Here is a 14884-nt window from a genome sequence, read left to right as displayed (position 1 = left end):
GATTCATAACTTTATTAGGAAAATTAATTATAATGAAAAAGTAAAAATTAGAAAAAATACAAATTATTTAATAAAAACTAAAATAAAAATGTGAATAAAATATAAATTTAGCCTTTTTAAAATATAGACACGGCCTTACATGGTGTTTGTACAATTATTTAATATAAACGTGATATACTTTTACAATTTTGTTATGAATATGTTTATTGTAATAATAAATTTTTGTAACTATTACTGTTAAATACTAATAGTATACACTTTTTTTTCAGACGTACTTCTATATGTATTAAAATAAACTGAAAATTATATAATTTAAAAATATCATTATATAAAAAAAATTCACTTAATAGTAAAAACATGTTAACATTTCTCGTTTGAATAACAATACATTCATGTTGTCTTATACTAACAAAAAAAATAAATAATTTTTTATTATACTTTTATAAAAAGGTCAATGTTTTTCCACTATAACCTGAATAATTCACCCAGTGTTCTCATTAATTGCTTTTTAATAGAACACTCGTTTCTCATTCAACCCATTCATTATGGTATTAAAATTGTGAATAATATTATATAACATTTTAATATCTGTAATTATGTGATTAGTTTATCTTAATATTTATGATTATTATTAATGATTATGAAAATAATTTTAAACTAATTAACACATAAATAATATTAAAATATTTTAAAAAAATATTACTGAAATATCATTATTTTTAAAAGGGTTAAATATGTTTTTAGTCTCTAAATTATTGGTCGTTTCTGGTTTGGGTGTTGCTCCCTCCACCCCCACACATCTCTTCCTCCACCTCCCCTTTACTATTTTGCCCCTTCCTCCACCTTTCCTTTACTATTTTACGTGTGGGGGTGGAGGGAGTAACACCCTTCTGGTTTTCGTCCCTCTTTCAAAGTAAGGTACAATTTGGTCCTCATTCTTTTCGAAACGTTTGTTTTAGTCCTCGGAATTTTGGTTTTAGTCCTCATTTGTTGCTAAATGAGGACCAAATTTTTAAACAGTGTTTAGTTTTCGAGGACTAAAACAAACGTTTCGAAAAGAATAAGGACTAAATTGTATCTTACTTTAAAACAGGAACGAAAACCAGAAATGACCAATAATTTAAGGACTAAAAACATATTTAATCTTTTTAAAATTGTTCAACGTCCAATTCCAATGCAGTAGAAATAATGTTACATTCATTTAACCTTGACATTTACTGCTATTGATGCTACTTTAATTGATTGCAGCACTTACTGAGGTTCGTTGTTTCTAGACCAAAGAACTTCTTCTGCTCTCTTAAATTAGTGTGCCTTCGGTGATGACAAAAGAACAACACCAATATTGTCGGAAATCGAAAGTGATGTCACTGTCAGCTGTCTGCGTGTGATCAAATTAGAATTTCAGATTTTCCATAAAGGAAGATCACACGAAAACGTATAATGGTTTTTCCCACGTGGGAGGCTCATCTCACTCCTGGCTTACAATTATACATTTCAAAGACCTCATAGGTTATAGGTTAGATATGATTTCATAGTATATAAAAAGATATAAAATTTATTTTATAAATAAATTTTGTGATGTTAAATTAAATTAAATTTTTTTAATATGATATTTATTTTAATAAATTTTTATTTAACTTATTATGTGAGATGCATATTTGTTATTGATTAAATATATTATTTTATCTACTATTAAATCATTTATTAATGTTTAATTTTATTTTTGAAATGTATATATTTCAACACGAAAGTCTTATATTAATTAAAAATGAAATGATTTTGTAATATACAAAATAGATATAAATTTTATTTTATAAATTAATTTTGTAGGATTAAGTTTACTTTCTTTAACAATAAATATTAACTTTTAAAAAATTAACCAAATTAATTTTAATAGTTTAGAACGACCGCTGTTATATTTTTTAGCATCTAAAATGTAGGTGTTGAAAAGATATGGTAAAGCCACTTTTTAAAAATAATTAAAAGAAAATACTGTGTAGGTTCTATACAAGAAAAAGAATGATATGAAATTATGTAGTCAAAGGTTCGTAATTATGTGCAGATTTGGTTTTTTAGTTTTACTCGCTCAACCTTTGCCATATGTTTCTGGAAGTAGACCGGTTTGATTTTGGTGATATTCCATTATAGACTTTATTTTTTGGTCAAAATGTATTTAAGCTGATTTTATATGTTCACGTGATAAATGTAGAATCTTACATATTTTGACCCCAAAATAAAAAGACAAACATAAAGCAGAAGAATATACAAGTAAAATTAAATTATACTAACTAAGAACATGTACGAATAAGCTTAATGTTTTCTGCTTTCTGATACGCCATTCAAAGTCGGCGCAAAATTTAGATTGTATAAAATATTGGTATTTAGTGTTTCCAGTATAATCAACTGTTCATATAAGACTTCAACAAGTTTCATAAATATATTCAATATTTTTTATTTATGTTTGTATTTATGCAACTAGCCTACTGCAAGTCTCCAACCTAACAAAATATGAATTGTCAATACAAAATCAGTTTGTATTCGTTAATACATAATCTTTACTTAATTAAAATTTGAATTGTCAATACAATTTAGTTTGCTGACAAAAAATACACTTATATATGAAAAAAAGAATCACATTATCAGTACATTTATAATGATCATGCATCATACAAGCTTGAACCTTTTATAATTTAATTTTCATTTAACAAGCTAATTTTAATAATATCTTTTTGATTTGTTATTCTTAAATTTAGATGCAAGATTAGAATTAATGTTTAAACTATATTTTGATTTTTAAATTTTAAATGAATTGATATAGTCTTTTTAATCTAATAATTTTAATTTGTTTTATGAATTATATTTTGATTTAATATTTGAACTAGAAGTGTTGAATAGTATAAACAAATTAAATATTAATATAAAAGTTAGGTTGTTTAACACGCTACAAAAATTATAAGTTATAAGTTTAGTGATCAATCTCTGTCAAAATTCACATATCCAAATTTAAAAACAAAAAACATATTTAACTTTTTATTTTATCAAAAAATTAAAATTATAAAAATATTTATTGTTGATGAGTTTAAGTTAAATTTATTTTTTATTAATAATAAAATATTTGAATATTTATTTTTTAATATATATATATATATATATATATATATATATATATATATATATATATAGAGAGAGAGAGAGAGAGAGAGAGAGAGAGAGAGATAATGATTACTTTCCTATTTATTTTTTTATGAGCTTCTTGTGTGAATTAATGAATGTTTCCTGTTTTTTCTTTGCTAATTCTCTTTCGAAAATGCACTTATTTTCATCCACATATTTACTGTCTTTATCTTTTGGTTGGTCTTCCATAATTTCGTTTAGTAGATCTAATTTCTAAGAGTGTTTTTTCTTACGTAGTATTCACTTAAAAAATTTATTCTGATGACATTTTAGTTCTAGAGTATTCATTTTTTTCTTAATGGATTTATTTTGTCGAACAAATTCTTTGTCTAATTTTCGTTTAAAGATTATAATTTGATAAGCGAACTGTCCTTCTTTCACTTTCTGCTTGAAGCTTCGTACGTATATACTTTTGTTTATGCATAAATCTCAAAATAATTAAAATTAATCCGCCAATACTTTAATGTAAAACCTATTTTTCTATATTATTGATCTACCCATTATTAGAGCAAAATTCCATGAGGTTTGCTCACCATGCTACATAACATAAAGGTTTAATGTCTCAATAGGTCCTTATTTTTGTTCAGGATTTGAAATAGGTCCCTTTATTTTTTGGCGTCTCAATTAGATTCTTATTTTTGTTAATTTGATGCAAATAAATCCTTTCCGTCAATTTCATCAAACGACGTTAATGAATTAGTGACGTGGCCTTACATGTGTGACGGAAATGATTTATTTGCATCAAATTAACAAAAATAAGGACCCAATTGAGACGCAAAAAAATAAAGGGACCTATTTCAAATTCTGAACAAAAATAGGAACCTATTGAGACATTAAACCTAACATAAACTATTTTCGATATATAAGAAATGTTGCAGATATTGAAGGTTTAAAAGTAGTATGGTTTCTGTCATAACAAGGAAGAAAGAAATCAACAAATGACAACAGAAGCAGATGTAAGGTTCATTAAATAAACGTGAAAAATACGAGGATTGTTCTTGGTGGAACAAACTCTCAAAATAAAAGAAACACAGAAACCGAAATTGTGAAGAAAATAGCACATTTTTTCCCACTAAATTCTGCATGATCGAAACAAAGTGTATGTTCAATGACTCAAGCCTCAACCAAGATAGAAAGAGTCAAAGAATTTAAAAGAATGCAGCCTGATGAGCACAATGAGAAGCATTTATGGGTTCTTCTAATTTTTCATTTGTTATTAAAAAGTTAAATAACTTTTATTTTTTGTTTTCATTTAAATTCTCATTTTTATTTTACTTTATGGAAACGAAGGATTTTAATTTGGTAAAAAGACCAGTTTATAAAAATAATATATTTAAAGCATTAATTAAATCATGTTAAAAATATCTATTTATCAAAAATGTACATTTTAACAACGAATTAAAACGAAATTAAACTTATGGAGTCTATCTATATAAATAAAATAAAATTTAATAATGATTTACAAAACAACGATTATGTTTTAAAGAGATGGAATACATTTTTTTTTTCCTTTTTTCTTCAAATATTTTTTTACCGACACATATATAAGTGCTTAAATTTCAAATCTGTCTTTTTTTTTTTAATTTGAACCCAATCCGTCTCACTTCACAAAAACATGTTACAATAAACTCTCTTTAAAAAATGGCATAACATGACATCCTATCATTTTAACTCCCAAAATTCAGAATTTATAGATCTGTAATTCAACATTATTCCTATAATAATAATAATAATATATAATATATAATATAATAGTGAAAAGGATTTGGCCAGATAAGGTAGGTACTGAAAAATAATAAAAAGAAACTCTTTCGTCACGTTTATAATAATTAAAAAACATGCTGAATAACTTCATAATATACTGTGGTAGGTACCAACACGTCCCTCGTTCACTTTGATGACCTTACGAACACTGATTTTTTTTTCCTCTTTAAAACACATTGATTTTAAAATTACTAATATAGCATACTTTGTTTCATATTTACAAAGATATCACACTTTTTATTTTAAATTAGAATTCAGTTTTCGAAAACCAAATTTTGATGTTCATTTTTTGTAATCGTGATCAAATACTAGTCAGAATTTAATTTTTCGAAAATCAAATTATAATCTATTTTTTTATCATAAATAAAAGTCAGAATTTAGTTTTCGAAAGATCGAATTCTGAATTAAAATAAAAAGTGTGGTATAAAAACACAAACTATGTTATATTGGTAATTTTAAAATCAATGTATGTTAAAGAGGAAAAAAAATCTACGAACACTAAGCTCATTCAAGCGAACCAAACAATATGATTAGGAGAATCGAGCTTCTAATTGCAAAATCTAAATCAACCAACTCTACAATGGTTAGAGAGGAGGAGCTGAGGAGACAGATGAAGAGACAACTGTGTTTGAATTATTATTATTATAATTAATATTGGCACACCCTTCAATGCACCTTATCATCACTGATTCCCATTCAAAAGTTAGATGATAATAAAGGCAATTGACTGAATCAGAATTTCTAAAAGCTTCTGATTGAACATGAAATTTTGAATTCGGTTTGTACTTGATTAAAATTTCTTATGATAATCATCAAAATTTAAATTTCTTTTAATAAAAAACATCCTAAAAATTTAAATTTCTTTTTGCATATAGACTTACAAATCCCTATCCAAACATTCTCGTTCAACCGCAACTATTCACAGTCAATTTTCATACTAAAAATAATCTTTAAAGACATTTTGCCTGCAGCATTGTTTTCTCAATCCCCAAACGCTTGCAAAAACATCCAAGTATGAACTTAATAATCACTTTTATTAGCTTAGTAAATTTGACCGACCAAAACGGGCGTGAAATTTTCCACAAAGCAGACGAAGAAAAGGTCAATGATCAAAAGTCAACGTCGTGAACCATCACATTTGACCATGAATCTGTTTTGAAATGAACATATACGTAACCATAAAAAAATTTCCATGGACCCTGCTCACTAGTTTTCCATGAACATATACACAGAATCACTAAATATTTTTGCCTCCGCATTTGTCTTTTAAACCTAAACAGGGTCACTCTTATTTCCAAAATGACAGAAAAAAAAACATAAAGACAACTACCAAGTTCTTCGAAAAATGCAGGGCAAGCGCTACAGCAGTAAGAAAAAAATTGCTACCAGGGTGAACTATAAGATATGATAAACAATAGACAGTACACTGCAAGCTAAAAACACAAATTTATTATGATTTTACGGATTAAAGTTCCATGATGTTCCAAAATATTTCAAGATTGTTTCTCATTTCTTCATTAAAAGAACCACAGTGTGAGCCGCTATACTTCTATTCTCTCCAAGGCTGTCTACCTTTTCATGAGTTTTTGCTTTGATATTTACTACAGAAGAGTCCACTCCAAGCAGTGCAGATAAGTTGGCTTTGATAGTGTCCTTGTGCGGGCTTAGTTTTGGCCGCTGAAGTATCAATGTAGCATCTAAATTTCCAATTTCATAACCGGCTTCGTGCATAAGTCTAACCTGTAAAATACCACAACACAGATTAGAAGTTGCAGATAAAATATCCGGAAGTCGGATAACTTATCTTCAATCATATTCCTAATAAAAATATTTATAATAATCAAAAACGATTTCGTTGCACAGCCAATCGGCCATCATGTAGCAAATACAAATCAAACCAAATGGCATGAAGTAATCAAATTGTGAATCATAAATCAAATTGAACCATAGGATTCTGAGATACAATGACAAATAACTTCATACCGATAATCTATATTGACAAAAAAGATGCTTAGATACAAGTATCACAACAAAGATAAGCAATAACTGAATTGTGAACTTTCTCTATTTTAGAAGAATGAGACGGACAAATAGATTGTGTCCATGACTGATTTAGCATCGGATCAAGTCAAATGTGGATTTGCTTTTTACATCCAAGCCAAAACAACTAAGAATAAGTTCTATTTTTTAAAATCTAAAGTTTGGATTGGGGTTCTAAATGCCAAACCACATTTCTATTTTTCAAATCTGAAATGTGGATTTGGGGTTTTAAATGCCAAACCAAACTTGCACGCATATCATAACAAAGTGTGAACCTTCAGAAAGAAAAAGTTGACTAAGAATAAGGTGTGATCAAAAGTTCTCCCTCTTTTCCTTACCAATTCATCACTGTATTGAGTGATTCAAAGTCCTATGTGATTAGTGCAGAGTTGAATCGTCCGAATCAGATACTAAAAACTATGCATGTAAAAACTAATAAAAACAGGTAAATACAGAGTGGGAAATCAAGTAGCTAATCATAAATTCAAAACAGGAAACCGTTTTCGAGGGAAATATCAGTACTTATGTGATAGAATTGAACAGAATACACGAGGTTTCATTGCATGTCGTTTTAAAAAATTTAAACAAGAAGAAATAGTGTCATTCCATCATGCTTCCTTTCGTTCCCTTACACCATACTTAAATCCAAGATACCACTTAAGTTCTAACTCCGCATACTAACTTAATAGGGATGCTTAAATTAAAAGGCCCTTTAATTCACTCCCAGGAAAAAAATTGAATTCAAATCAACATTAATACAACGGAAAACAAATGCCCAAATCAAGAATCAGTTAGTTGTAGATAAAATAAAAGTAGAAAAAAGAAGAAATGTTTGTCGTATAATACTCACAGATTCTTTGATGAAGACTGAAGAGTCACAACCCTTCCACTTAGGATCAGAATCAGGAAATATTTGCCCTATATCAGGAAGACCTAACGCCCCCAAAATAGCATCAACGACGCAGTGAAGCAGAACGTCCCCATCGGAGTGAGCCTCGCAACCTCTTTCGTGGGGTATGTTAATGCCGCCGATGATTAACGGGTAACCGGGTTCCAAGCGATGGAGGTCGAAACCGTGACCGACCCGAAAGGGGAGAACCTTGGAAGTTGCGGCGGAGGGTGGAGAGTTGTCAACTTGAACGGAAGGGGTTGGGATTGAAGCAGCTGAGGCTGAGGCTGAGATGTGTCTGAGACGGAGGCTGGGAAGGAGGGTATTGTTTTTGCAAGGGAAAGAGGCAAATAGGTGAGGGGATTTAGGGTTTGTTGTGAATGGAAGGAGGATGGAAGATGCTGCCAACGAAGAAGCTGCCATAGCTTTTGAAGCTTAGAAGTGTCGGATCTGGTCTAGATTGAAATGGGAACCAACAAACAAATTCAGACGCGACACAAGTTTGTGTGAGTGGCTCACAACAACACTGTCCCATATATTATGTTTCTATGTGGCATGTCTGAGAGTTACTAGCAGCCTGTAGGGGCGGCTCAGTTCCACAAGTTAGACTTTGTGTTTAAAAAATAAACAAAGGGATCAATCCGAGATATTATCTGAGTTAAATATTGAATTTTACTTTGACTCTTATATTCTACTTCTCCATATTTCTTTCTTTGATTCTTTCTTAGAAATTACGTTTAATTAATTTATGATGTTTTAATTTTGGTCCTTTCTAATATGTTTTTTTCATTTTTGGTTCTTCCTATATTTTTTTTTATCTCCATTGTTAGCACGGTTCAAAAATAATTACACGGCAATTAAGCTCTATGTTATTATTGAGTTAGATTAGATATCAGAATGATCTATGAACTAATATCGCATCACTTATTATTTTTTATCAGAGAGAGAAATAATTTAAGAATAGAGTTTACGTTTTTTAGGATCATGTTATACGAAGTGAACTATCTGAATATATCCTGATCAACCTAATAATCTTTAAGTATTATTAAAATGTAAAATTTAAAAACCAAAAACATCTATATATATATATATATATATATATATATATATATATATATATATATATATATATTATATTCATTCTCATTTTCGTATCTATTCCTATTTTAAATTATTAAAATATTTTAAATTTATTATATAATTTAAGAAGATTATATTAAGTTCTATCTAATCTTTGATTTCTAAAGCACATTTCTTCATATTTATTATTTTATATAATTATTTAAATTTTATCTTATATATATATATATATATATTTATTTATTTAACATTTAAATAGTTATAATTTCTTCCTTAACATATGATATTGGGAAAAAATTCTTTCATTTTGAAGTTAAATATTGATAACATTATGTTTGTAAATTTTATTTAATTAATATTTGATACAAATATTTCATAACAATTTAATATAAAAGTAAGGATAAAGATGAAATTTTATTTTAAAAATAAAGATAAAATAGCTAAAACAGCATTCAATTCTGTTATCGTAAGAAGCTATAATAAATAACTATAATATTTCTCATCAAACAAATTATAGAATAGTTTATTATTTCTCTAAACAAAATTTGGGCCTGCCAAACATTTTATTTTTGGTAAGTGAGAATCTTTATACATTTGAGTTACGCAGAAAAACCTCCGTTTTTTATTTAGCTTTGTATTTTACAGTTAAGACATATATTTAGTATAATCATACGTAATCGGATTGTACAATTTTTTTAGCAATATACTTCCCCAAATAGTCATATCCATGAAAGTATAGAGCCTCGATTTCAGCTCTCCTTCCTCTTTGAATCATTACGGCCACTTCATCCTTGTAATTATCCTGTCAAACAACATTTTGTTAAAGTAAAACGCGCTTTGGTCGAAGATAATAATCTTATGTTAGGCTCAAGGATCTTGATGGACATCAATTTTAACATAATGCTTGTATAGATCGGTTCTTGTAACGGCCAATATGCATATACAATCAGAATCATTGGAATCATTTGGAATAAATCAGAAGGTACGAATCACAATAGCAACGTATGTCAAAATGTTTTGTACAAGAAATGAATTTAATCAATTGAAATAAAAGATGTAATAAACATAAATCACTAAACAAAACTCGAGGAGGCAAATGATACAGTAGGGGCAAAATTCAGAGGGGGTTCTGGATAGCTTACCTGTAATATTCCTGAGGACATCAAGCTTCGAGCAATTTGCAGATCCTTTGGCTTCAATGGAACGAAAGATTGATCAGGCACCAAAGGTAGATCATTACTCCGCAGTCCTAACCACTTGACGTTGCAAGCTAGATAATGCATATGAAAACCTTTCTTAAGTTTCTTTTCAACACATCAGAGCTTCTATACTTTTGTTAAAACGGGATTATTCAACTACCGTATCTGTAGGCCTCTAGGCCCATTGCTACACTTCCAAATTTGAAGGTGCATAGAATGGCTAATCCAGCTGGATTCCTTTATAAGTTTAAACACGGATAGAACAAAATGTTACATTTTTTAACATAAAAAAACAGAATGTCTTTCTGAAACATTACAGCGGGAAGTTATTATCGGTACAAAGACCAGGAATTATACCAATCCACCAAAGCTAAAATTGGCAAGTCTGGAAAAGCTCGATTGATCCGATAAAGAAGAAATCTGCATTTGAACTTTGGCGTTTCAGTTACTAAAAGCATCATATCAATGGATTAACACCACCATATATTACATGATAGTGTCTAGCATGAATTGAGAACTTTTATGAGATCCTGTAAGAGCTCAAAGATATTGAATTATCTATCTTGTAAACTGGTGTGCAGAGTACCTTGTGGCCATGTCTGGATAGCCTTTAGCAGTGATAAGAATGCTCGGAATTTGATGAAAGAACCGATCCTCAGTAAGCCGCTGAAATATTGCGTGCTAAAAAGAGAACCAAATATTATTGTATCAAAAAGTATTGTTCAGCGAAATTAGGAATTTGAATAAACCAAACAACCTCTAACAAGCTCACCTTTTCAACTATTATAATGTACCGAGCATCTGCATGTAGAACCAATCTCTGTAACAAATTCAAGTCACCAGAAATTGCAAATCCAGAAGAACCACACAAAGAGCAATCAACAACCTCTTTGCCCGGTTCCTGTACAAAAAAAAATCATTTACAACATTTCATCAAACAATTCGTATAAAATATCCTAACCATGAAATACCGAAATTGTAATATCCTCGAATGAAGTATTCATGAGATACCTGCAAAGTCAGACGGCCAGCTATGAGTCCTCGACTGGAAGCCATGATTCCAAGACTGTATCGGCTGCACCGAAGCAATGCTACTAGATCTGTTTGACTCAAATCGATTTTCCAGTTAAAACTTCAAAATTATACGAAAAAATAATAGAAAGATAAAAGAAATAATATTTACTAATTAGTTAGAAGTAACATAAGCCTAATTAAAATTAGATTTTAGATAAACTAAATGAGAAATCTATTAATTTATTAACGAAACACTAGTTTCATTTTATTTTTTCTTATAAATGATTATCCAAAACGAAACGACACATTAGTAATAACCTTGGATTGTCCTGTTAACATGCGTTTGAGAGGGAAACAGGTGTGGCGAATCACAGAGCAACTTGTAGAAGAGTTCCCTCTGCGTGACCCGCTTTTCCTGAAGCAATATCTGATAGCACATCTCCATCACCTTCCACACTGCAAGTCAAAGATTAAATTTATATCTCAAACACAAAAAATATTGGAAAGAAAAGAACAAGAAAAATGAAAAACTACATTCGTAATCCGTACCCCTAACGAAGGCCTTTGCTGCATTAGGTCTCATCAGAGACCTTGTGGATATGGAATTGGAGAGAAAAACACGTGAAAGTTCTGTCAAAAGGCCATGATTCACTCGACTATTGCTATATTTCCTCTGAATCTGTTTGTTTCTTAGGATTATTAAGATAAATTTGAAATACATTCATATTTGTTTTCTGATAGCAAATAACTAAGAACAAGATAACAGTGACAAGAACAAGGCAAACTAGTGTTTAAAAGTTTATTCAAGTGAAACAGAGAGATTATTGCTTATGATTAATCGAAATTGTACCAAAGGCAAATCTGAGATGGCAGGGTTTGATGCATTTAATATTTTGAGAAAATTGAGGACAGAAACTTCAATTCTCGCTCGAACCTGCACGCGTCAAAACGGAACTGGCACGATCAAGATCAACAGAAAAACGAAATCGGATGGATTGTGAAAGAGTATTATTACCTGAGCAGGAGGGACGATATCGGCATTACAGAGCTCTTGATCGGAGAAGAATTTTAGAGCCGAATTTTGAAGATCTTCCATGGGAGCGTGAAATTTTCAGAATTCCATAACTGTATAATTGGCGCGCAATGCCTGAATAAGATAGTTTTGTGTCAAACACAACAATTTTATGTCGCTTAACTACACATATAACAGACATTTTAGAGAAAATAATATATTTTATTTTACTAATTGCTAGTAAATTTCCTTAACAATCTATGTTTATTTTTTATGTATTTTTGTTAAAATACCTTAGAACTAGCACGTGGTGTTTTAAGTTCTCATATGTATGGTTTTAACTCCATTTTTTTACTTTGTTTAGGCAATTTAATTCCTAGTATCCCTGGTTTCTTTCTCATTTAAGCTTATTTTCTGTTCGTGACCTTGCTTGATGGTAATTAACGTAAATATGATCTTTTTCATTGTTAAAATATTGGGATTTTTTTTCATAGGGATAATTGGGGAGATTTATTATATATAGGTGTAAGTTGTCTATAATAAAAGTATGATATCACATACTAATGAGATTTTTGTACTCGGAATACATTTTGGAGATTTTTACCGAGATATTGTTTATATAAATTTTTTGTAAATATTTTCAATAAAAAAAAAAACTTTAAAAATTGATGTTTGTGAGTTTTTTTTATACATCACTTCAATTTATATATATATATATATATATATATATATATATATATATATATATATATATATATATATATATATATATAAACAATAATAGAATAAAAGTGACAAAATTTTATTTGATAAAAAAATTGCAACTATATAATATACAACATATATATTAAAAACATCACATTTAATCCAAAGTTCTTGAAATATTATATTTATAATTTGTTATCTACGTGTCAACATTATCATATTTACTAAATCTGAGATTTTGAACTTCTTAATAGTATTATAACAAAGTTTTATATATATTTATAGTAATCATAGATGAAATGAAGTTTGAATTTAAAATTGATGTTATCCAAACAATCTAAGATTCTCTTGGAAATAATTTAATGAAGAAAATATAAATACTTAAATGATTTTTATTTAACAGTCAATAAAAATGATAGAATAATTCTTTTAGTTTCAAAAATTACTAAAAAATAGAATTGGAACAAAAATTATATAAAAACAAATATACAAAAGGAAGAATCTGTCATTGTTCAAATAAGAAAAAGAAAAAAGAGTGCGCGCATCAATCGTTTTTCTTCCTTGTCGGCCCGCTGTTGTTTGTATAGGGTAACGGCAAGATTGATTCCATAGTCTTGTACATGCGTGCTCACACACGACACATCTTTCTGATTTCACAATGGACAATCTTCATCAAAAGGTGATTCTTGCATCGAATTGCAGGAAAATAACAAAATCTTGTTTGAACTTTGAAGCAAATTAAAGCCTTGAAGCACAAAGTCACAATGATTATAGATAGCCAAACCTTGGTTGACATTTCTCCTATTTTCCTTGTAATTTCATCTTTGACTAAAACTCATCTCTATCTCTCCATCTCTATTTCTACGTTTTCCTATTTATATGCGATCTGCAGTTGGAAGAACTTGCACGCGGGATGGCTTGGGATTTGCATGCTATTGTGGGATGTACAATTGCCCCAGCCACCAGTATGGACAACCCGAATCTCATTCTTTCTCAACATTTTTGTGCTGAACAACATGACCTACTTTGCAATTTTCAGGAATTCTCAGAAACCAAAACGGTGCTTGATGAATTGGAAGAGATTTATAAACCTTTCTACCCCCAAATTCGTAACAGTTCCATCATTTCAAGTTCCCAACCCGTCCCTGATAAAACTGTCAAAAAACTCAAACCATCAAACACCGCAGTCTCTAAATGCAGAAAAAGGTAAGCCATTCATCAAACTATACATAAATAATTTTGCTTCGTTGCATCAGAAGTCAACATGTTTATCACTGTTAATTTATCAGCAAGAAGAAGCTGAAGAGCAAGAGGGCGGTGAAGCATATGACAGCTGCAGATGGTGTGTCAGACCCATGGGCATGGCGTAAATATGGACAGAAACCGATAAAGGGATCACCATATCCACGTAGCTATTATAGATGCAGCAGCTCCAAAGGATGTTTGGCTAGGAAACACGTGGAACGTAGCCATTTGGATCCCGGACTTTTCATAGTTACCTACACCGCAGAACACAGCCCTCACCAAGCTCGAAAAAACTCAACTTCCACCATTGCACCTCCTCCAACAACGAAGCGACATGGCTTAAAAGTTTCCCTATCATTTTCTCCAAACTTTCTTTTGTTTAATCTACAGTAAATCTTTCGTTCTTCAGTTTGCTCACTCCCGAAAACAGAAATAAAAGGTTTTAGATAGTTGACAGCTAAAATCATTCTAAAATTAACAGTAATCTTTTCAAATTCTGGCATTTATTTAATTGAAGATATTTTCAATTTTGAAAAATTCAAAAAGACTATTCTTTTAAAGAAACAGAAAGATTAGAAAAAGTATGGTTTTTATATGAGTGATGATATACAAAAATTATGCTTTTCAGTCTACACCTATTACACCAACAAAAAAAATATTTTTTCTTTAAAATATAAAATAAATTAAGATGGATCAATTAAAAAATCAAAATATTTTAATAAATATTAAATGAATGATGGAATATAGAAAAGTATATGTTTA

At 29.5% G+C, this 14884-nt stretch overlaps 3 protein-coding genes across 4 annotated transcripts; 1 reads left to right on the top strand and 2 right to left on the bottom strand.

Annotated features, from left to right (window-relative positions):
* Positions 1-6365: 6365 nt before the first annotated feature.
* On the bottom strand, positions 6366-8394 carry ISPF (isoprenoid F). Its single transcript, XM_047293211.2, has 2 exons — positions 7829-8394; positions 6366-6678 (listed from the first exon to the last, which is right to left on the bottom strand). Exons 1-2 carry the CDS (start codon positions 8288-8290, stop codon positions 6445-6447), a joined length of 696 nt encoding a protein of 231 aa, XP_047149167.1. The 5' UTR covers positions 8291-8394; the 3' UTR covers positions 6366-6444.
* Positions 8395-9614: 1220 nt separating this feature from the next.
* SPO11-2 (sporulation 11-2) lies at positions 9615-12256 on the bottom strand. Of its 2 annotated transcripts, none has more exons than XM_047293214.2 (11): positions 12176-12256; positions 12011-12094; positions 11710-11839; positions 11479-11616; positions 11158-11246; positions 10919-11047; positions 10733-10827; positions 10504-10566; positions 10307-10383; positions 10051-10217; positions 9615-9749 (listed from the first exon to the last, which is right to left on the bottom strand). In XM_047293214.2, exons 1-11 carry the CDS (start codon positions 12254-12256, stop codon positions 9615-9617), a joined length of 1188 nt encoding a protein of 395 aa, XP_047149170.1. The 2 variants fall into 2 exon arrangements, with proteins under 2 accessions (XP_047149170.1, XP_047149171.1); XM_047293215.2 differs by having other exon boundaries at positions 10090-10217.
* Positions 12257-13535: 1279 nt separating this feature from the next.
* On the top strand, positions 13536-14515 carry LOC124821344 (putative WRKY transcription factor 29). Its single transcript, XM_047293212.2, has 3 exons — positions 13536-13556; positions 13770-14083; positions 14167-14515. Exons 1-3 carry the CDS (start codon positions 13536-13538, stop codon positions 14513-14515), a joined length of 684 nt encoding a protein of 227 aa, XP_047149168.2.
* The last annotated feature ends 369 nt before the right edge of the window (positions 14516-14884 follow it).

This window comes from Vigna umbellata, chromosome 10 (assembly GCF_029865625.1).
Source record: "Vigna umbellata cultivar VRB3 chromosome 10, Vumbellata_1.0, whole genome shotgun sequence".
NCBI lineage: Eukaryota > Viridiplantae > Streptophyta > Magnoliopsida > Fabales > Fabaceae > Vigna > Vigna umbellata.
Note: the sequence above shows the minus strand (reverse complement) of the source record. Positions and strands in the feature narration are given on the sequence as shown.

Bases quoted from the DNA above. Each gene is read 5' to 3' on its own strand.
- ISPF (XM_047293211.2), bottom strand. From the start codon at position 8,290: ATGGCAGCTTCTTCGTTGGCAGCATCTTCCATCCTCCTTCCATTCACA. The intron at 6,679-7,828 runs GTGAGTATTATA...GGTATTTTACAG, and splicing joins CAGTCTTCATCAAAGAATCT to GTTAGACTTATGCACGAAGC.
- SPO11-2 (XM_047293214.2), bottom strand. From the start codon at position 12,256: ATGGAAGATCTTCAAAATTCGGCTCTAAAATTCTTCTCCGATCAAGAG. The intron at 11,840-12,010 runs GTACAATTTCGA...AGAAACAAACAG, and splicing joins CCATCTCAGATTTGCCTTTG to ATTCAGAGGAAATATAGCAA. The intron at 11,048-11,157 runs GTATCTCATGAA...TTTTTTGTACAG, and splicing joins CTGGCCGTCTGACTTTGCAG to GAACCGGGCAAAGAGGTTGT.
- LOC124821344 (XM_047293212.2), top strand. From the start codon at position 13,536: ATGGACAATCTTCATCAAAAG. The intron at 13,557-13,769 runs GTGATTCTTGCA...TGCGATCTGCAG, and splicing joins TGGACAATCTTCATCAAAAG to TTGGAAGAACTTGCACGCGG. The intron at 14,084-14,166 runs GTAAGCCATTCA...TTAATTTATCAG, and splicing joins GTCTCTAAATGCAGAAAAAG to CAAGAAGAAGCTGAAGAGCA.